A 23,386-nucleotide genomic window follows, 5' to 3' on the forward strand; every position below is an offset into this window, starting at 1 on the left:
TTTGACAAGGTCACAGCGAAGATTAAAGAAGAAATGCATGAGCAGGAAGCATCTAGAATACTGCCTGTCACATAGTAAGGACTCTATAAAGGCAGATTAGCATTTATCTTACAATTATGATTCGCATGAAATAGCTCCATTATTAATATGGAAAGATGTTCAAACCTAAGAAAGATGGCACCCTCCTGCTTGCAAGTCCCATGTTGGCACCCTAAGAGGACTTATTGAGCACAGGAAAGAGTAAACTCTCTGAGGCTCGCCTCGCCTACATGGGTGGCTCTCTATCTAACACAGGCCGTCTGACTTGGGCTGTTTCCATTTGCTGTCTTTATGAGCTCAGAGGCATGCACAGCTATGAGCACATTTCAGAGATTTGAAAAATAAACATTGAAATGTCTCATGCTTACCACACATGTATTTTTCCTTCCATGATTTAGGTTGGCTTGTTCTAAGCCATAAAATGTTTATAATACGAAAGAGAAAAAAAAAAAAAGAATACAATTTGCCAGCTTAAAATTCTTTAACCCCACCCCCTCCAAAACTTTCCAACTCAAGGTTAAGATGTGAACAAATGTTCCAACCAACATGTTCATGAAAGATTTAATAATTACTTCGCTTATGAAAGTTTAAACAGCTGCTTAAGTTAGTAAAAAGGCTCCCACCGAGGCAGAATAACTTGCTGTACCCATTAAGAGGGTTTTACAAATCATCAGACTGCATATTCAGATGAAAGCAAAGCCGCATTTGCTGCACAGCCTCTAACTATTCAATTATGCATGGAATGAGTTCGTCCACCGGGTCAATCAGGTCTTGTTTATTCCTTCCACAGGGTCTTGACAACATCAATGCTAGAACTGTTTCCAAAGGGATTGCTGAGCGTTTCAATCATTTATATTTTTTAAAAAATACATATACAAGAAATAAGCCATGTCTTTTTCTTTAGGTTATTTTATAGCAAAACTCCATGAAAACAGGGTTCATTATCCAATGGATTTGAAAATTATAGGAGGTCACATTACATTCCTTAAAGAAATAACCTATTCTTTGGGCTTCCATAAATACTACTCCATCTGCTTGGATCATTTCCCACCCCAACCCCATTCCCATAACCTGTAAGCATGATTAACTCCTCATGGTTAACTAGTCATGCTGGAGAAATAAGTTGGATCTCTCCAGAAAGCCCTCCTTGGCCGTGTGTGTGTGTGTGTGTGTGTGTGTGTGTGTGTGTGTGTGTGTGTGTAATTCTCACCTGAGGATATTTTCCCATTAATCAATGGGAAAGTAGAAAAGAGAGGGAGAGACAGAGAGAAACATCAATGTGAGGGAAACACACCAATTGGTTGCCTCCTGCACCAGGGCCCAGTCTGGGGAGAAGCCTGCAACTAAGGTATGTACCCTTGATCAGAATCGTACCTGGGACCCTCTGGTTGGCAGGCTCACGCTCTATCCACTGAGCAAAACCGGCAAGGGCTTTTCTCGGCCTTCTTGACTAGACTGGCCCCCTGCAATGAGTCCTCATTGTGCCATGTCACTGCCATGCTATTACCATCCTCTACTGCAGTTGTTCACTTTCCTGTCTCTACTACAAACCCCCAAGTGCTGGGTGGGCAGCTGGATATATAGCAGAAGCTCAATAAATTCCTATAGAATTAAGGAATGGATTTTCCTACTCATTCCAATGGACTTATCCTTCTCTTTTCTCCCCATATGCCAAGTTTAATAATTCCTGCCAATTTTATTTCCTAAATAATTTCCTGATTCCTTCTCCTGCTTTCCACCTGACTGTTTCAACGGTCTCAGTTCAAGTCCTATTATCTCCTAACTGGATTTCAATCCTGGCCCCTTCAATGTACACAGGGGCCAGAGTGAACTAAAATGCAAATCTACTGCTAAAACCCTCCAGTCACTCCTCACTGTCAATAGGACAAAACCTCTGGCCTTCACATGGCCTGCCAGACCCTCTGTGGTCCTTCCTGATGTGCCTCTCCTCTCCTACTCCTCAACTCATTGCTTTTGCATAAGCTCTCCAGAGAAGGCCAACAATTTTTGAGGGTCAGAGAGGCAAAATTGTCTATCAACAAAATGAAAGAAGTGGGGTTTGAATTCTACAGGCTATGTTTCTAACTAAGCACAGTGCTATCCTTCCTGCCCACCCAAGGCCATTGCTGCAGTTTTCGTGCCTGACATACCAGATATTGAATGCGTGTTGAATTAATGGATAGTTGAAAAATGTATATGTAAAAAAAATCAAAGCATACGTTACCCAATGGATCTTAGGCCGCTACCCTACCATTCCTCAAAAAGTGTGGGGAATATTGTGAAAATTCCCAATGCACGTTAGTAGTATATTAAAGACTAAGAAATGCCACAAAAGAAAAGCTCCTAACTGTGCTTGAACATAGCGTATAAAAAATAAAAACACCTACCAACCCCCCCTCCTTTGTCAAACAATGAAAGGGCTCCCACTATGTCTTGCTGCTATCTCAGTCTGCAGTGTGTACCACTGGTCTGATGATGATCTCTAACTTTTTTTTATTAAGTAATAGAATTTTATGGCTTTCCTGATTTTACAGACAAGGTCTCCATTCTATAGCTGTAGGATTAAGTGGCCCAAGATCACTCAGCCTATTTGTGACAAAATAAAATCAGAGTCCACCCTAGCAAAACCCATCCAGCGAGAGGTAACCAATTAATGTTTCTTTCTTTCTCACATCAATGTTTCCCTTCTCTCTCTCTCTCTCTCTCTCTCTCTCTCTCTCTCTAACTCCCTCTCTCTCTTCTTCCTCTCTCTAAAACCAATAAAAATTTTTAACTAAAAGCCTATGGTTAATTCAGTCTATGCTTACGGCTTGATTATGCAATGTGGTTTTAAAATGTATTCATGCTTCATCAATCACGTATATACTTTTCCAGAGCTGAAAATCACACCTTGTGCATGGTTGTTGGGCCACATCAAAAGGATTTTTTATGTGCTAATTGCTTTCCTTTCACTAAGGTGCTGTGCATGATAATGAGATGTAATGGGTTGTGCTAGGTATTTGCAATGAATAGCTTCTATCAGCCACTGCATGATGGTTAGCTCACCTTCATGTCACCAGGATGTTCAACCTGCAGGCAGAGTAATGATAATTTCTACAGAACCTCTTCTTTTTGAGAGAGAATTTCCATTGCAACTAATCTCAGCATTATTTAACTCTATTCTTTAATAGAATGTGAAATAAGGTAATGAGGATGTGTCAAAGATGCAAGTCAACCTAATTTTTTCAGACCAATGTTTGTGTCACTGTCAGCATTACTGATTTTAAAATATAGTGGAATGATTTTAGAAAAGTTTGCCAAAATTTAGGAAAGTTGCACTCCCTTATCAGCCAATGGAGGGACAGTTCTTAGCTGGCATTTGAATCTCCATCATACATTTGCTTTCCTTCTTTCTTCATTCTCATTTTCTATTCAATTATGAACAGTATTACATAATTTATTCTTATCACAATTGCCTCCTATTTAACTCTCTCCCTTCTTATCTCTTTTGCTTCTCAGGATGAAGATAAACCCCAAAGTTTATCTTCATCCGAACTTTTGTCCTACAGGGAAAAGGAGAGGGGGGCTGAACACAGGGAAGACCACTGTCATAAAAAAACACTTAAAAACTAAGTGTTTTTTTATGACAGTGGTCTTCCCAGATTAAAAATGGCGGCAGAGTAAGTGGCTGCTGCACAGATATGCTCCCAGGAACAAACTGGTATTACAACTAAAATACAGAGAAACTTCCTGAATCATAGGAAAACTGGCAGGAAAGAACAACTAAAATACAGAGAAACTTCCCGAGTCATCAACGGAAAACTCGCAGGAAAGAACCCTGACATCTGAGGGCCGAAAGCAGAGACCGCATAGAGACTGTGCATGTAACATTATTATATTTAAAACCCTATTTCTTGAAATATTAATGTTTATTGCATGGGGGAAAAATTTGATTTCCATTAAAATAAGTAAATTCCTTAATTTGAAAAAAACAACAACACCCTGAGCTGCATTGCAAAAAATGCAGAAGTGAGGGAGAGCTGAAAAAAACATCAGGAGGGAAGTGTCAAGGATCTGAATTAAGACAATAATGGCAGTAAAGGCAAGGCGCTAACAGATTTTTTTTTTTTTTTTTTTTTAATGCTGAAAGTGGACTAAACGCAGTACATGGCTATAGGGCAGTGATAGAGAGAATAAAAAACAATCTGAAGTTTCTTAACTGTGCTGGAGGTAGAAGAGTTAGTTCCTTTAACAAAGACCAGAAACGAAGGTGTGGTGTCTGGTCTGAAGGAGTTGAGGTGTTCAGCTGTGGACATACGGGGCTTTATTTAGGACTCGTGTCCCATATGCCAATGGCAATCAGCATTTTTCAGAGGCAGGAAACTTCTAGATTTAAAGAGAATTGAGATAAAATCCTCCAGCCATTTTCACCTTTTCTTCCTCTCTTCATTTTACTGGGGGAAACGTGGGGGGTAGATTAAGAAGCTACTGTGTACAAAGCCAGCTTCAAATGGAATAAACACAACACATATGCCCAAATATTGCCCTCAGCTATTCAGAGGTTGAATTTCTACACCATGAATCCTATTCCACTCTTCGTCTTTCCTTTCTTCAGTCCATGTAGTAAAACTGTTGATGGGAAAAGGTATATATATATATGTTGGTCCGAAGGTTGTGGGTTATTGTTAAGCTGATTAACATTGTCTATATATATATAGCATCTGCAGAGAATAAGTGTACAAGGACCATCTCCGCAGACTCATGTTATCTCTGGACCACAACTCCTTATCCCCAGACAACCTACTCTCTCTCTCACTCACCTGCTCCGGATACTTGCTACCAATGATCTCTGCTACAGTGTTGAAGGAGTCAACATCTGGATAGTTCTTTGCCCCCATCTTCAGCTGAATGACAATTCTGTTCCCACGAGAAACCATTCTTGACATCATTTCTGCATCTTCCACTGTAATGCAGGCAGTTGGGATCTGTGGCACGCCATCCTGGTATTCCTGAATACCTGTGTGAGGACTGGAGAAAATAAGCCAGCAGGTTACCACAGAAGCAGAAATAAATCACAAGTATTTTGTAAGTGACTGCATTTGACATTTGACTTTCACTGATCTTTGCATATGAGGAATAGGACAAGTAAACAATATTGTTTCATTTGCCTTTGATGCAAAGTTAATGCTTCTTTTTGGGAAAAAAATAACTTAGAAACTTCCATTAAATAATTATTTCATGGAAAATATTACATGAAATTTATTTTGATAATTTGGGTGATCCTTTAAAGTTTCAAATTGCCTCAAACTTGGAAGAACATGAAGATTGCCTTCATGACCAAGGGGTGAACACACAGGTTCCAGGAGATAAAGGGAGCTCTGGAGTTCATCAAGGCTGCAGACCAAGACCCCACACATCTGGAAGCAAACTGGTCCAGATACACCCAGCTCTCTGGTCACTAGCTGGCTCTGGGGCTATTCTCTTCTCGAACTCAAAGTTTCAAATCTGTAGCCTTGAATTGTGGTAGAACACTTTGCAGGAAACTATAGAACAATGGGAAACATTTGTGTTCCTATGAAGAAACCCAGGTCCCTGAATGTACTGCTATTAAAAAAAATACAAAAAATGATTACGCTTTTGGCACTAAAGAATAAATATTACTGCAACAGGTTAAGTTTTCCCTGCTCATTTACTAGGAACAGTTAGAAATGAAGTATATATTCATCTACTGTTGATTCAAACTAATGTGCTAATCAAGTTTGATAAACTCATTTTCTAAAAGTGCTCTTTCAAACTGTCCATTTTTACTCTCCCAGATTACAGCTCCCTCAGGACCAAGCAGGCACAGCTTCTGAGTGCACACCTCATTGTATCATCCACTCCCATCTCTGTCAAAGCACAAGCTAACAGCTCCCTTATAAAATTAAATTTTCTCTTCATATTTGGTTCAGATTCTCTCATGTTTACAGGAAAGCTTTTCTTATGCATAAACACAACCACCCATTATCATTGTCTTCTTGGTGCTACTAGACTGTAGTGACCGTATATCAGGTGACTTTTTACTTACTTAGAGAAATTGCATAACAAAATGATAAGAATAGGCTCAGGAGCAAAACTGTCTGGGTTCAAATCTGGGCTCTGCCACTTATTGCTAATTGATCTTGGACAAATAAAGTATCTTTGCTTTAGTGGGTTCATCTGTAAGTGGAGGTGATCATAATAATAATACATATCTCATAGACATATTTTACACATTCAATTAATCTATACAAGTTAATCACTTATTTAGAAACATAGTAAGCACTCAATAAATGTTAAATATTTATTTTATCACTTTTCCATTACATTATCCCTATGAAGACTGGGTAATCTCAAGTCCTTAGTAACATCTGAGTATACCTTTTATAAATATTCCTTAAATGTTGACTAAACATGTTAATCTTTATCAAAAGGAAGACAAATGACTTTTAAACTCAAGACTTTGTAATACAGAAGCTCAGAATCGGAATCTCTGTTGTGGAATATGCCTGATGTACAATCACTTCTGGTTCAGGACAGGCTATGCAGTCACATAATCTACATCACCTCCCGGCTCTGCCTTTCTCTACCTGCCTAATACCAAGCAACTTAGATTACCACTGTTCCTGAGTTTCCTCATATGTAAAGTGGAGAAGAATATTAGTACTGACCTTATTAGATTGCTATGAGGAATAAAAGACATAGTATATGTAAAGAATTTAAAACAGCGTTTGGCCCAGCCTGCATGGCTCAATGGTTGAGTGTCAATCCACGAACCAGGAGGTCACAGTTCAATTCATGGTCAGGCACATGCCCAGGCTACAGGCTCAATCCCCAGTGGGAGTTGTGCAGGAGGCAGCCAATCAATTATTCTCTTTCATCATTGATGTTCCTATCTCTTTCCCTCTCCGTTCCTTTCTCTGAAATCAATAAAAACATTTTAACAAATATAAATAAATAAATAAGGTTTAGCACAGAGTGATTATTTAGTAAACATATTATTATTATTCTTTCAAGGCTGATTTCCCCCCACTGAAATAGTAAAGTGGTTAATGACCAAAAGCATTTTGAAACACATATGAAGACCATCTAATATCATATTATCTCATGTGATGTCTAAGATTCAAGAAGCTCTTCTTGTGCTCAAGAGGTCATTATAACATTTCTGAACAGGCTCCTTAAATAATGTTTCTAAGCAAATTTGTACTAATATGTTACAGGTAAGTGTTCTTAAAGCGTAGATAGGGATCAGGGCCTGCATCCACAGCTCCAATGAGGAAAATGGCTCCGACACGCATCTTCCAACTGTGGCTCCAAATTCAAGATATAAAACCTTATAATTGTTTCTGCAATTGAGCGTGTCTCCCACTGATGGAATATCTAGCCCTGTTTACGAGAAGTAGACTAAGTTGAGGCAACAGTTTTATTTGGAGTCCTAAACATTCACTGCCAATTGCCCTATGGAGAAAGATCAGCATAAATACCACCTTCATGACCCACCTGCAACTTAACAATAGCAAAGGGTAAATGATAAAGAAAGCCATAAAAATACATTTAAAGATTAATACCAATTCTTCTCAAAGTTTTTTAAAAAAATACAGGACAAGGGAACACTTCCCAAATCATTCTGTATTACTGTCTTCAAAACCAAAGTCATCACAAGGAGAGAAAACTATAACCCAACATCTCGTGAATATAAATACAAAAAATCCTCAAAACATAAGAAAATTGATACCAGCAACATATGAACATATGAAAAGGATTACATACCATTGCTGAAGTGAGATTTATCCCAGAAATACAAGATTGATTTAACATCCAAAAATCAACTAAAACAAAGCTGGCAGACTCATACTTCCAAATTTCAAAACTTAATACAAATCTCTGGTAATCAAGAGAGTGTGGTATTGGTATGACATACAGATTAACAGAATAGAATTGAGTCCAGAAAGAAACCGTTATAAGAATGGTTTCCTCCAAATAAGATATATAAATGGATATTCCCCACATGACAAGATGCTGAATATCATTAGCCACAGGGAAATGCAAATCAAAACTACAATGAGATGTCACCTCACAGCCTCTAGAATGGATATCATAAAAAAAACAAAGATAAAAACAAGCATTGGCAAAGATGTAGAAATATAAAATGGTGTAGCCACTTTGAAAAAACAATTTTGACAGTTCCTTAAAAAATTAAGCATATAGTTACCAAATGAACCAGCAATTCTACTTCTACTTCTATTACTCAAGAGAAATAAAGATATATGATCACAAAAAGTTTGCACACTAATGTTTGTGGCAGCATTGTTCATAATAGTCAAAAGGTGGAAACAAGTCTAATGTCCATCAACTGATGAATGGATAAACAAAATGTGGTATCCCCATACCAGTAATATTAATTAGCAATAAAGAAATAATGTTTATCCAAAGACATCAAAAACACAAATTTGAAAAAAAAATATCCATATGTTCATCAAAGAATTATTTACAATAGCCAAAATATGGAAGCAACCTAAATGCCCATCAATAGACAACTGGATAAAGAAGTTGTAAGATATATGATGGAATATCCCTCGGCCATAAAAAAAAGAATGTAATCTTACCAGTTGTGACAATATGGATGGACCTAGAGGGTATTATGCTAAGTGACATAGCCAGACATATGATTTCATTTATATGTGGAAGGAATCTAAAGAACAAAATAAATGAACAAACAAAACAGAAACAGATTCATACAGGGAACAAATTGATAACTGCCAGATTGGGAGGCTGGGTAAAGAAGGTAAAGGGATTAAAAAATACAAATTGGCAGTTACAAAATAGCCATGAAAATAGGAAGTACAGCTTAAGAAATATAGTCAATAATCTATACTAATAAAAAGGCAATATGCTAATTAGACTGGGAGACCTTCCGGACATGCTTCCAGACAAAGCCATGGTGATGCGGCCGAGGCAGAGACAGTTAGGGACGATCAGGCCAGAAGGAGAGGGCAGTTGGGGGTGGTCAGGCTGGGAGGGGACTGGGCAGTTGGGAGCGAGCAGGCTAGTAGGCAGAGTGGTTAGGGGTGATCAGGCAGGCAGGCAGGTGGGTGGTTAGGAGCCAACGGTCCCAGATTGCGAGAGGGATGTCCAACTGCTGGACATCCCCCGAGGGGTCCTAGATTGGAGAGGGTGCAGGCGGGGCAGAGGGATACCCTCCCCGCCCCTACATAAATTTTGTGCACTAGGCCACCAGTATTATAATAATTACTAGAAATAAAAGGGAGGGGGGGAAGAGAATACTTTGTAAAGTATATGATTGTTTAACCACTATATTATACACCTAAAACTAATACAATTAAGCGGAAATTGAAAAATAAAAATTAATAAAATAAAGAAAAATATAAGAAATGTTCTTATAAATGCTACAGCATAGAAAAATTTTGAAGATATTATTCTAAGTGAAAGAAGCCAGTCATGAAAGTCCACATATTGTAAGATTCCTTCTTATATGAAATGTCTAGAATAGTCAAATCGATAGAGATAGAAAGTAAATTTTAAGTTGCTTAGAGCTAGTGCGGGAGCAGTAAATGGTAATAGGTATGGCGTTTCATTTTGGGATGATGAGAATATATCTAAAATATATATCTAAAATTAGTGTTGGTAATTGTACCACTCTGTGCATTTACTAAAAACCACAAAATTGTGAATGTTAAAGGAGTAAATGTTTTGGTATGTGAATTATATTCCAATAGAACTTCTATCATGAAAAAAAATCCAAAATAAGAATCTTAAGGTTTCTTATTTCTCTTTAAGGAGAAAATCCTGGTAACTTTTTCATTAAAAAATATTGCTTCCATGGATCTGGCTTACAAGGTATATGAAAACAAAGCCTGCTGAATTGGGTGCTTGCCAGAAAGTATCTCAAATTTAAAATGAACAGATAAAATATAAGTTTTAAGTTTTTCAAATTTCATTAAATTTTTGTGCATTATGTGTAAAGTGACATAATTTGAAGACAGCTGAGAAAGAAACATTGGTCAGCTGCCTCCTGCACACCCCCCACTGAGGATGTGCCCGCAACTAAGGTACATGCCCTTGACCAAATTCGAACCTGGGACCCTTCAGTCCACAGGCTGACACTCTTATCCACTGAGCCAAACCGGTTAGGGCAAAGAAGATATTTTTAAAGCAAAGCATCAACTAAGCACTGAAGGAGAAACAATAAATCCATGTCTTCTTTATGTGTTCCACAGAATGTTAGGCATAAGAAAACCTGTAAGGGGGAAGAGATTCCATAGTTAAATCAGGTCATAACACACTGGGCATTATTTTGCCATTCTGAGAGGTCCAGAAGCACATCAGCTTGTGGTAGTCAATGAAAAGTAATGTTTGACTAAACATTTCTCAAACTTAATTGACCACAGAACCCTTTTTCATGCAACACTTGTATCATTTCATATACTTATCTGAAAAATACACTTTGTGAAATGTCAACTCATTCACCTTTAAGGAGGACCAAGTTAAGAATACAATTTGTAGCTGTCCCAATATAGCTTATTAAAATAGTGCTGGCAAAAGCATTTCCCACCCACGCAGCAGAGATAGATCTTTGTAAGGCCAGAAAGTACATTTCAAAACTGTTTAGTACATAAAATCTTTTGTGATCTGCCCCTGATTAGTTTCTTTTCTCATCTCCCGCCACTTTCCCCACATAAACCTGAATATACTCCAACTGTTACCGTTGTAACTAGCTGGTTATTAATATTAATAACAGAAAAGGAGCAAAGGGAGGCCAGATATTATAAGCTCAGTCATCTCGGCAGTTCCATTAGGAAGCTGCATCTAACTTTACACTCCCCAGGGAGCCACCATTCCACAGATAACTGGGGAAGGGCTTCAGCAGAAGGGAAAGTGGACACAGGCACAGTGAAGATGGGGGGAGGTAGGGAAGATGCTTGCCTGTTCGTCTAGCCTGGGAACCATGGATTGGCTAGGAAAGTGGTTGGCAAACTGCGGCTCTTTGCCCCCTTGAGTGTGGCTCTTCCACAAAATACCAGGGCCTGGGCGAGTCTATTTTTGAAGAAGTGGTGTTAGAATAAGTTTTAAAATATTGGCTCTCAAAAGAAATTTCAATCGTTGTACTGTTGATAGTTGGCTCTGTTGACTAATGAGTTTGCCGACCACTGGGCTAGGAGGTTGAAGCCACTGCAAGCCTTCCAAATCCCAAAGGATTCATTGGTTAAAATCCACAGACAGAGGAATTCTCTCTCTTGCTCCTCCTGCTTTGCTCCAGCTTGTTCCATAACCCCTGCTAGCCTGTCATGGGACCCTAGAAGCCACACGGCCCATGGCCACAGGAACCCAACAGGCACTGGACTGCACCTGGGATCACAAGCTACCTTAGCCGCTAAGTTAGCCAGATCCTGGACTGGAATGGACTTTAATAAGGAGGGAAGACTGGGTAATGGCTTTGACCCTAGCCCTGCTGAAGACAAAACGGGGTTTTTCCATGGTGGGACCTTGGACGGGAACTCCCTTATTGTGACCTCAATAAAGCTCTCCACGATAGCTCATCCTCCTGTGGGGGACTCAGGAAATCCTTGTCCCATGGCACCCCAAGAAGCCACTTCCACCAGCAGCAGGTAGGGAACAAAGGACACCCCTCCAATAAGCACAACCACACTGAGGGTTTACCCACTCAGAAGGTGCTTTTCACTTTCCCAACATGGAACCTGACACATGCTACTGCCTCTGTCTGCACTCTGCCCTCCCCACTGCAATGCCTGGGCATTTTCCTTCAAGGCTCAGTGCCCATGGCCCTTCCTCTGTGAAGTCTTCTGAATGCAGACATACTGCCCTGTGTATCCCTGCTTTCACCTCCATACTGCTGTCCATAGCCCTAAGCACATTATGTTATAATCGTGTATGTATGTAAACACCTTTCATAGATATGAGGGCCTCAAGAGTCAAGACCATGTCTTACTACTCTTTGTATAACAAGAATGTATAGATTATACCATATTTCAAGTATTTATAGTTTTCTGCCATCTATTTAAGGGCCCGAAATAAATACAATATGTAGCAAGAACTAAAAGTTCTTACTTTGTTTGGTTATTCTGTTTTAGAGCACAAGCTCTTTGGCAATATTATAAAATCAAAAAAAAAACAATAATTTATACTAAGATGTTTCCTACATCTCTGGGTATAAATAGGAAATTCTAGGAACAATCGAGCAGGGGAATTTCAGGTGAGCAGCAAGAAAATTAAAGACACATGGAAAGTAAATGGCCAAAAGCAGTATGCAGGAACATGTAAATGGCATAGTATTACGTTAAAATAACAGAACTGAACACTGTATGCTTCTGATAAAGATTGAGCATGAATTTGGAGTGATGTAAATTGAGCTAATGGTCACTTGATTCTTTGAGAAACGGCAGCCATCCTGTTAGACTGTAATCGTGTGAACTGCAGCATTACCGATTACAGAGAATTCAATTCTTAAAAGTCCATGCCACAGCCCGTAAAATAACCTGGAAGCAAAGCCTGAAGCTATCCCAGTAGCAATATGAATCCTTGAAAGTCTAGGTCACAGAAATTTGAGCACCTGTGGCAAATTAATAGAAAAATATCTGTGGATATTTTCTTTTCTTCCACCATCAATTATGTGAAATATTTGCAGCTGAACCCTGCAGTGCTGGTCTGTCAAGGTGCCATCTAGGCAGAATTATAAGCTAATATTTTCTTGATGTCCATCGCATTTGTGTGCAAGGAAGCCTTCCTGTACATCTGGGAGTGTTTTAACTGTTTATTCGCATTAGTGTACATCTCGGCCTCTGAGGCAATCGGTCCACGTTTTAGTCTTCTAATCTTCAGAAAAGTCATATATGAGACCTCTACCTGCTCTACAGTGAGAGAGAGGGGCACAGAAGTGATCCTAAAAAGGCTTCTGACACAGGAAATCAGCACTCAGTTACTTCAGAGGAGGAAAAGAATGTCTACAAACAGCATCTGTGCATCATTATCAGTAAATTTGCTTAACGAATACTTTTCCAAGATATAAAAGTGGATTCCCTGCCCTTTGACTGAAAAATTTGCTCCCTTTGGCTTTCCTTAAGCTTGGCCTGGACATCAGCTTTCACCCTTATTTTTAGGCACTATGAAAAGGCCCTTCCATCAAAATCACAAAATACAAATAAATAAATAAATAAACAAACAAATAAATAAATAAAAAGAAAAAAAATGTATTCTCAACAGAGTATTCATTTCTAGAGAATCAATCAGGTACGTAGTATGTGCAGACACCAGAAGAGGTAGAGCAAAAGAATTAGTTCCTGCTCTCAAGGAATTGATTGAAACAATATTAGTTTTATGTCAAGTGTGACTATAGAGTTATAGACAACAAGGATAGTAACAAACCTACTCAGACTCACAGAACAAATAGGAGTGTATTCCCTCCAAAGCCCTTGTGTGGGGGCTGCAGTTACAGCAGTAATTGCCCACTGCTCCATACGTTTTTGGAACTTTTCCCTCAAAATGTCTTTGGAGCATTTGGCAGTCTTCCAAATGGTCTAAATGGAGGCAAAATCCGGTATTTTAAAATTAGAATTGATTTTTGGTAACAGCCAAAATACTATGAACAAAATGAATGAGAGATTTAGGGTCCAGACCAAGATATGTTATAAAATAAAACTGCTTTTTATAGTGGGGCTAATCAAGTAATTTAAAGATAATTTCAAAGGGGAAGTATCAGAAATGTTTCCATCATGGCCACCTGTGTTGGAATATGCGTTTAGACTTGGAAACTACAAGGTGTCTCCCCAAAATGTATACACATTTCAACAGCTGATAGCTTCGTTTTGAAAATGAAATGTATTTGAATAAACACTGCCTTCTTCTTTTGCTCTATTTCTCTTTGATTTGATGATTTTCAGCAGTGGTATTCTTAATATCCTTTCTCTTTCTCTTTTGTGTTTCTACAATAGATTTTTGCTTTGTGATTACTGTCAGGCTTACATAATACATCTTATATTCATAACAGTCCATTTTAAACTGATATCTGCTTAACTTCAACCACATACTAACGCTCTACATTTTTACCCCCGCCCCACACACACACACGTTATAGGGTTTTTATGTCACGATTCACAGCTTTTTGCTTTATATATCCGGTAATCAATTATTGTTATAGTTATTTTTACTACTTGTCTTTTAACATTTATGTTTGATTTATAAGTGATTTGCCCACTATTACTACACTGAAACATTCTAAATTAAACTATATGCTTACTTTTACCTGTGATATTTATGCTTTCATATGTTATCCTATTGCTGATTAGCATACAAGTACTTTCATTTCATCTTGAAGAATTCCCTTTAACATGTTTTGTCAGGACAATCTAATAGTGGTGAATTCCTTCAGCTTTTGCTTTTCTAGAAAACTCTCAATTCTGAAGGACAACTTTTCCAGGTAGGGTGTTCTTTGTTGACAGTTTTTATCTTCCCACATTTTGACAATATCATCCTGGCCTACAAAGTTTCCACTGAAAAATCTGCCTTTAGTCTTATGAAGGTTCTCTTGTACATAAAAAAAAAAAAATTGTTTTTCTCTTGCTGCTTTTAAGATTGTTTGTCTTTAACTATTGACAATTTAATTATAGTGTGTCCTCGTGTGGATTTATCTTTGAATTTGTCTTCTTTCTGGGCTTCTTAGATCTGAATGTCCATTTCTTTCCCCAGGTTAGAAAAATGGTTAGCCACTATTTCTTTAAATAAGCTTTCTGTCCTTTTTCTCTTTCTTCTCTATCTGGGGTCCCTGGAATGTGAATATTGGTCTTCTCAATAAGCCCATAAAGCTACTTTCACTCCTTTTCATTCTTTTTTCTTTTTGTTGTTCTGATTAGATGAATTCTATTATACTGCCCTGTCATCAAGTTTTTTTATCCTTTCTTCTGCTTTACCTAGTCTTCTATTGAAATCTTCCTTGAAATTTTCACCACAATTTTTGTATTCTTCAGCTCTATTATTTCTGTTTGGTTTTTTTTTTTTCTGTTTGTGGAAATTCTCACTTTGTTCATGCATTGTTCTCTGGACCTTGGTGAGCATTGTCATGATCACTATTTTCAAACTTTTATCAAAAAAGTCCTTTATCTCCATTTCATTTTTTTCAGAGTTCTTTTGTTCTCCTATCTCTTCATTTTCCTTGACTCTCTTTCTAGGCTCTGTGCATCAATATAAAACATACACTTCTCCTAGTCTTGAACAAGTGGTTTCATGTACAGGAGATGAACCTTATACTTCAGCTTGGCCTATACTCTTAGTTGTCTCTTAAGCTTTTGTGAATATTCAAGCTGCCATCTTTGTTCATAGTGGCTCCAAGTAGTTGATATGTGCCAAAACATGTCAGTTTCCCAAAGGAAGGATCTCAGTCATCAGCTAGATGCAGATGGACTGAAATTCAGACCCTTAGAAAGTAGCTTTTGAATTGTGCAAATATACTTCTTTCAGGGAAAGTCTGATGGGTGGGTGTTTCCTCTGCTCCTTCAGGACTCAGTCCTGGGGAGAATCATTGGTTAAGAATTGCTTCTTGTTTTCTACACTTTTGTGGATTTGGCATAAACAAAGCCCCACTGGCCATCAGGCAATCAAACAGTGAGTCCTCTGGGTAGCAGCTGCCCCAAGAATACCCCAGATCTTCCTACCCATTTCAATGTGGGTATTTACTTATTTAATATGTAGAAGTTGTTGAGCTAGTTTCAGGATTTCTTTCAGAGGGAATTGAACCATGTACAGCTACTTATTTGGTATACATGTGAAGGGGGGTTAATTTAGGAGACTATGTTGTCATCTTTGACCAGAATTCCCCTAAATAATAAAATTTTACTTTCTGCTCACAGTACCTATTCAGGCTAATGGAGTAGCCACTCTCTGGAACACTGACAGTCACTGTTACAGAGGGAAAAGCACTCTGGAACATATCTCTGATCAATAAGTAAATGCTCGGTTCACATCTCATTGGCTTTCAAAATTCACGTGGTTTGACCAAGACCCAATGGTTTCAGGAAGCACAATGCTATTTATGTGCAGAGAGCCATAAACAGCTTGTGGCCAGACTAATGAACACCATACTGAGCTAAGAGGGCCTCAGTAAAGGCAGACGATGGATGTGAATCACCATGGGACTGAGATGGGCCCCATAAAAAGAGAAAAAAAGATGGTAAAGTCATCACAAGTAACTGCACCCACTAAACACCATATTTGAAGCATATTTATGACACAGAAAATTGTTAAAACATGTTTCCAATTGTGCATATACTCCAACCCCAATAGTATCTGTATAAATTTATTCAATAAAAAATCACTCAAAAATAGATAAAAAGGTGAGAGTGGTTTTTTACTCTCCCAACCTGAATACAAAAATGACAGCTTTAATATTGCCTATTCTCCTCTTTTTTCTATTTATTTCTCCCAATATACCTTTTTAAGTTGTCTCTAAACTGATTAATAGTGATGAGTTAAGCAGACAGATATTTCAAAGGATTAGATTCCGCTACTGAGTCTTGGGGAACTGGTGGGTATTCTTCTATTCATTTTGCACAATTTTAATAATCTGGCTTAAATTTTAAAATTAAACTTTTCTTTCAAAGAGAAACTACGTTTTAGGGAAAATAGAGGAGCTAGGGAACATATAAGAATCATTACCAAGGATTTAATGTTCACATGAAATCCCAAAAAATAGGCTGATTATTGCTAACTATCATGGGGAAAATAGGTGGGGATAGTAAATAGGTCCCTTTAAGGCAGAAAGGGCTATTGAGCAGCTCAAGTATAATATTTAGCTGACATAAAATATTTCACCTGGTACTCTGAAGTAGGTGGTGTGTGTGTGTGTGTGTGTGTGTGTGTGTGACCACAAATCAAAATATAAACAAGACATGAACAAAATGGCATTTTATAAACATCTGGATAATGTGTTCTTTAGGCCTATGCTTAAAGATTCAGAAATCAGCTGGCAATCATTCTAAATCCATCACTGATTAAAACACTTTTTAAACATAAACCTCTGGTTTCAGATTGCACTGGAACATTCCATAAGTTTAATCCATTTCATAAACATTATGTTGAGGTATAGCCTTAACTAGAGTTTGAATTTTAAAAAGAGGTAACTAAAGTCATCCAAAAATATATGCAAGTTAACTTTTAAAAAAATTAGTGATCAAATAGAAACTATTATTTCTACCTTTAGAGCTATAATTTAACTTTTGTGAGAAATTAACACCTATTACCTTTTTGAATCATAAAAAATGCCATCAAATATTGAATAAATTCTCCATAATCTGATCCATTTTCAGGTAATTTCTGCTTTTAAATAGCAAAACAGATATAATTTTTCAAGTTATTTTCCTAGTTGCCCTGAAAGAGCATTATATAACCTAATAGATCTGGGAAATTTTCCTAAGCAACCTGGCATAATGTCTCAAAACTGTCAACAGATTTGCTGAGCTTGTCACGAGCCTTCTGCTTTCATTAAAAATAAATCATTCATCAACCTGTGACTAAATGTAATCATTAATTACTAGAATTTAAACATTTGGCTACCAGGTTGACTTTGGCAACCAAAAAATTCCAGCTCACTAAAGGGCATATAAAAGGCTCATGATTTAAATTAACTCATTCTGGTCATTTAATTGTGTAATTATAAATATTAATACTATATTATATTGTAATCATATAATATTAGAAATATTAAGTCAATTCACAACAAAACATCTCAGGTACTTAGCCAAGTCAGATTCTGTGCTAAGACAATGAAGACAGGCTATATCTGAGAACAAAACAAATGTAATTCTTGTCTTCTGGGGGGAAAAATAAGTTTCCATTTCTGAAAAAGCATTTTGAGCATTTATTTCCAGATTAACCTGAATGCCATCCTTAGGCTCTCCACTCCACTTCTTAAGACAGGCATTGTTTATATATTTACCTCTATATGTCTAGCACTAAGTATGCACTTTAATACACAGTAGGCTTCTAATAAATGTTTGATAGATGGGTGGATGAATGAATGAAGATTATTTCCATGATTATTATTTTTTACCAAGCAAGTTCTCATACATTTTATTTTTTTAATAAAAATTATATGAGGTATGCATTATTACCCAGACAAAAAAAAAAAATGAAGACACCCTGGCTTGAATTTAAGTAATTTGCCCAATATTACATAATTAGTGATTAAAGGAACTGAAGTTTGAACTAAGACTTTGTCAAAATCGATAATGAATGTGTTATGGGGGACATACAATACTATCTCTCACTACTCTCCCCACATTATGCCCCATCCTATTCCTCCAATTAGCTATTGGTGCTATACCCTCATGTTTGAAAATATAGAGACAAGCAGATTTAGGATGCAGTTTTAAATATTCCTTAATTAAGAACATTTACCAAGAATTCATTTAACAATTATTCATTGAGGCACTCTTCTGGGTTTGGAAAATATGGCAGCAAATATGATATTTTGTTATCATGGTCTGTGGATCTTTGGGGTTTTCATGGTCCTGCATTCTGCATTGTTTCATCTTTGAAAACATGAAACACATAACTGTCTTGTATTCTACTGCTCAAGCCAACATCCTGTGCAAGACTCCTGTAGCCCTTATGAACACAGACCTGCTCCCTTGGACTCCTGGTGAGTATAGATAATCACAATTTCTGAAGTTCTGTGGTCTTACGGCCTCCTTCTCTCCTGCTGGGGAGAAAGAAAAGCATTGGGGCAGCCATGTATAAAGTCCTAAAGACCCTTCAGGAAATCAGGGAACCCCAGCTAACAATATCTTCCATCCTCTTTGACTAAGAGACTATGGCAGCAGATTTCTGGGTCTGGAGAGTGGGGACTAGTGCAGAGAGACAATGAGGTCATTGGGTAGGCTTGACTGGGGGATCAGGGGCTCTTGGCCTCCAGCACCAGAAAGATCTGGTTAGGAGGCGAAAAAGGAACAGTGTCCACCTACTCCCACCTTTCCTCTTGCCACAAACCATCTTTTCCCTTACATTTCTCTGTTTTTGCCATCTTACAGCCATCCCCATAAAGGTCTGTTGTGTGTCCAGGCAAAAGTAATACTTGCTATTATAAATTCTAGCCATTTACTATATGACCTGCAATCATTAAAACCAATAATTATTATGGGTACTATTACAATGTGTAAAATACAATTTGTTATTAATTTTACTTGATGTCAAAATCAAAACTGTTCACGAGTTCTCAGGCTTCACAGTTTGTTGCTTAGGCAGCATAATTCTCTGTTTACAACTTTAAAGCCATTAAATGACTTTCCCACCAAGACCTTCCATCTCCCATGGAATTCCGTGGCAATTCAGTAACAGAAGACATTGGTATGCTGCTACTCACCTGAGAAGAGCCTAACAGGGCTGTAGCTAAGCATTAAAAACAGAAAACAAATCTATGAGCTGGCATCAAAATCCTCCTTGAAATAGTCAACAAATTAGCATTTTATTCGTTAACAAAAACATATAAATAGTATATTCTTGACTATGAGAAACCTAGGAATTCCTTTTCTTTTTCACTTATGCTTTCATGTATAAAAGAAATAAGCTTCTTCAATTCAGTCTCAACCCTTTACCCCTTTACCCCCCACCATCAGCACGTATCTCCTCCTACCCAACTTTGGTATCTCTGTTGCCTCCTCCCCTCTATGAACAGAGACCTTGCCAGGGTCCGCCTTCATTATTTTGCACTCAGTTTACACTCTTTCTACACTCTTCTTCCATGGAAATATCAATCCTTCCGATACATTCAATTATCAAAGCTAATTATCAAAGGCCTGCTTCCCACTTCCAGTCTATTTCTCCAACTGACTTCTCTGCCAGGCATCTAACATTGATTCCAATTATCTGATATCTCTACCCAAAACATCATCTTTCCCCCACTCCAAACATGTTTCCTTTATATTCCTGTAACTGTTATGGGCTTGAAATTCTAGGAACTAAACTATTTTTCCCCTCCATCTGAACTGGCTAGGCTTAAATTCTATTGCATGTAACAAAATTCCAGAATCCCTCATGGAGAAGTCTCATAAAACTTAGCCTAGGTCTGATAGGACAGTTCTGCTCCATGAGGTCTTTGGGGACTCAGGCTCTATCTAGTTCCACCCTCCACTATTCCTAGGATCCCCATGGGCATCCAGAAGTTGACCAAGATTATCTAAGCAGCAGGTCTAAGTAGTAAGACAGAAAAGGCCATAGAAAAAAAATGCCTATATCTCAATCAAAGTACATATTCCTAAACTAGCTTCTTTAGATCAACCAAAATTGGATCATAGACTACTTCTCTGGTCTTAAATAATTCTATTGCCTAAAAATGAGACAGCCTAACTCAGTGGTCGGCAAACTGTGGCTCGTGAGCCACATGCGGCTCTTTGGCCCCTTGAGTGTGGCTCTTCCACAAAATACCACAGCCTGGACAAGTCTATTTTGAAGAAGTGGCCTTAGAAGAAATTTAAGTTTAAAAAATTGGCTCTCAAAAGAAATTTCAATCGTTGTACTGTTGATATTTGGCTCTGTTGACTAATGAGTTTGCCGACCACTGGCCTAACTACTTATAATAATAACCATTTATTGAGAATCAGAGAGTTTACATAGATTAATACCAATCTTTACATACACACTCACACACACACACACACACACACACACACACACACACGCGAATGCGCAAACTCATTAGTATTGTTCCATTAAAGATGAGAAATCTGAGATTTAGAAAGGTTAAGCAACAAGAGCATAGTCCCATATTTATAAATAAAAAGGATTTGAAAGCATATCTGTGTGACCTAAAATACATTGTTTCTCTGCCTCCTCCATGCCCACCCTCACCCTTCAACACAGGGCTAGTTAGCAGACCTGCTTTCCTTTTTAATGGTTTTGTCCCTGCTTTTACCTCACTCAAATGTCCATATTCTCCATTCCTGTTGAGATCAACTGCTTATTGATATTCAAACCATCTTCCATGATCGATTAAAATACTCTCTCCTTCATGAAAACTTCTGATTTATTTGCCCTCCCTCCCTCTACTCAATTCCGTAAAAATGCCAAGTGTTTTTCCACCAAATGCTCACAATAGTTTTGTTTATATTTCCTTTAAAGTTTTAGTCGTATCTTATCTCAGTGTTTCCCAAACTTTTGACATATGTGTACCCCTTCTATAATTTTCGTAATGCTGAGTACCCCTCGTACTCATGATTACGTAAAATTAGGCGCAGCTAAGCACGGTGCAGTGCATATCCCCACCAAACTCCGGTGCAACGCGTACCCCCACCAAACTCTTCCCGTACCCGTGGGGGTACTCGTACCACACTTTGGGAAACACTGCCTTATCTTATATGATGGTTATCTCTATCCCCGCCCGCCCTACCTGAAGGCTCCTCCTTCCCAGAGTGCTGGACTGGTGTTTTTGTCATGTGAAGCCCCAGTATGGATAGTGCTGAGCGCCAGGCATTCTGGGTAATTACCTAATTTCTGTTAAGTGCATAAACCTGAATTTAATCAACATACCAAGTTTGCCTAAGGATAGGCACACCTATTTATGATGTATGTCCTCTGCAACAGCTCTGATGCCAGAATTCGCAAAGGGAAGTGAGAATACGAAGAATGTATTGTGATATCCTCGTCATGTTCCTATGGCATCAGTGTCACAAAGTACTGATTGGGGAAGTAGAAAATCTTGTAAGTTTTAGTGACCTAAACAAGCTTCCTCAATCCTCGTTGCTTTTCCTCCTTCTGTTCCAATTTTGTCTCCTCAACTCTGTCCCAGTCCATTAACTTTTTGACCCTTTCATTGTTCTTCCCAATTTTCTGCTTAGTCTTAGTCATAGCTTCTACAATTACTGGTAAAAAGCAGACACTTTCTTAGATAACTGGCCGTACAATTTTGCTTTTAACTGCAGTATTTTTGTTTGGTTCCTATTTTCTACGGTCTAAAAATGCTCCTGCTGGCTTAGAATGTAGCCAATTACATGTAGACAATTGTTATGACACCGCAACACCAACAAAAGCATCCCAGTCTTATTCATTTTTCCATGACCAATGCAAAGCCTGATGTCTAGTGGTTAGTAGTGATTCAACACCTGCCTGATGAAAGAGTGAATAAATGACCCCTCAAGGAGACACCTCTTTATTCCTGACCCCTCCTCCACTACATTTCAAAAAATTAAACTAAATCAAAATTCACATTTTTAAAATTCAAAATAAATCAGCATTTATTACCAGGAAACTGACACTGAAAGCCCATTTACTAGTTTTGAAAGTAAGCACTACAGCCTTTTGTCTAGAAAGTATAAGAATGCTGCCTAAAGCTAAGCTGGTACAAAGGAAAAAGGAATGAGAAATCTTCCCTTCGAATTTTAGGTTAAGTGTCCATCCAGAGGTCTGAGACATCCTGCCTCCTATGTATTCAGCAAAGAGATTCATTCTACCCTGCAGTGGAAAGAGACCCAAAACCTTCCTCCCAGCAGCTCTGCCCTGTGAACGGGAAGAGCTCCTATAGGCTGCACACATTTGCACATTCCCATGCACACCAGTTCTGACCTTTCCCGCTGCTCAAAACCAATAAATACTTAGAAAAGGCTACTGCCCTCTCCCCGTGCCTGCCAAGGAAGGTGACTGCTATTAAGCCAAGGAGTTCAAGGGAGTCTAAAAGGAGATTCAATACACGGAGGAACCACCCACAGGACTGCTTTTATGCCAAGCGTGTAGGACAGTCACTGATAGGAATAACAGAGGCCCCCAGCTTTGAGGCAGTGGCCAGTGTTCTCTCAGAGCAATAAGAGCTAAGCTTTCAACTAGAAAATTGCCTTTACTGAAAATATGCTATTATTGGTGATTTTTTTTTCTTCTACTGAATGTCTACTCAGTGCTTACTCTCATCACTCCCCTGGGGTTTTAGAGGATGTGCTGAAGTCTGATAATCCACGACATCAAGCATGTCAAACTCGCGGCCTGTGGACTGCATGAGGCCCACAACAAATATTTTTTCGGGCCAGCCAATATAACGGTATGTAAGAAATGGTTTAATAAAAACTTCACAACTTAATTTTTACAATATCCTGTCAGTGAAAACTTTAAGCAGCTGATTGCCATGTCATTAGTCTTGTACTGACTTGTTTGGTGTGTGCAACAGGAAATACTTCGCTTTTGGAGAACAAGAAAAATAGATTTGCATTACGCTTATTAATTTGTGCAGTTATTTAGTGTCTGGTAAGCTAATGTTCAAGAAAAATATTAATTTTTACTAAAATGTTCTATTATTTTATGTTAACGATGACTCGTTTATTTCAGCCCTTTGTATTCAGCATGT

The 23,386-nt window shown here is 38.2% G+C and overlaps 1 protein-coding gene and 1 long non-coding RNA gene across 4 annotated transcripts in view; one reads left to right on the forward strand and one right to left on the reverse strand.

Moving 5' to 3' along the window:
• Positions 1–23,386, forward strand: part of LOC311611990 — a 567,051-nt gene that overhangs the window by 345,943 nt on the left and 197,722 nt on the right. The window lies entirely within an intron of this gene.
• CPQ (carboxypeptidase Q) overlaps positions 1–23,386 on the reverse strand; it is a 311,444-nt gene that overhangs the window by 173,028 nt on the left and 115,030 nt on the right. For all 3 annotated transcript variants that reach the window (XM_084864576.1, XM_084864577.1, XM_084864578.1), the window contains one exon: positions 4,839–5,046. In XM_084864576.1, coding sequence (XP_084720702.1) covers positions 4,839–5,046 — 208 coding nt within the window. The remainder of the gene's footprint in view (positions 1–4,838; positions 5,047–23,386) is intronic.

Source organism: Pipistrellus hanaki (assembly GCF_964339955.1).
Source record: "Pipistrellus hanaki genome assembly, chromosome: 17".
Classification (NCBI taxonomy): domain Eukaryota; kingdom Metazoa; phylum Chordata; class Mammalia; order Chiroptera; family Vespertilionidae; genus Pipistrellus; species Pipistrellus hanaki.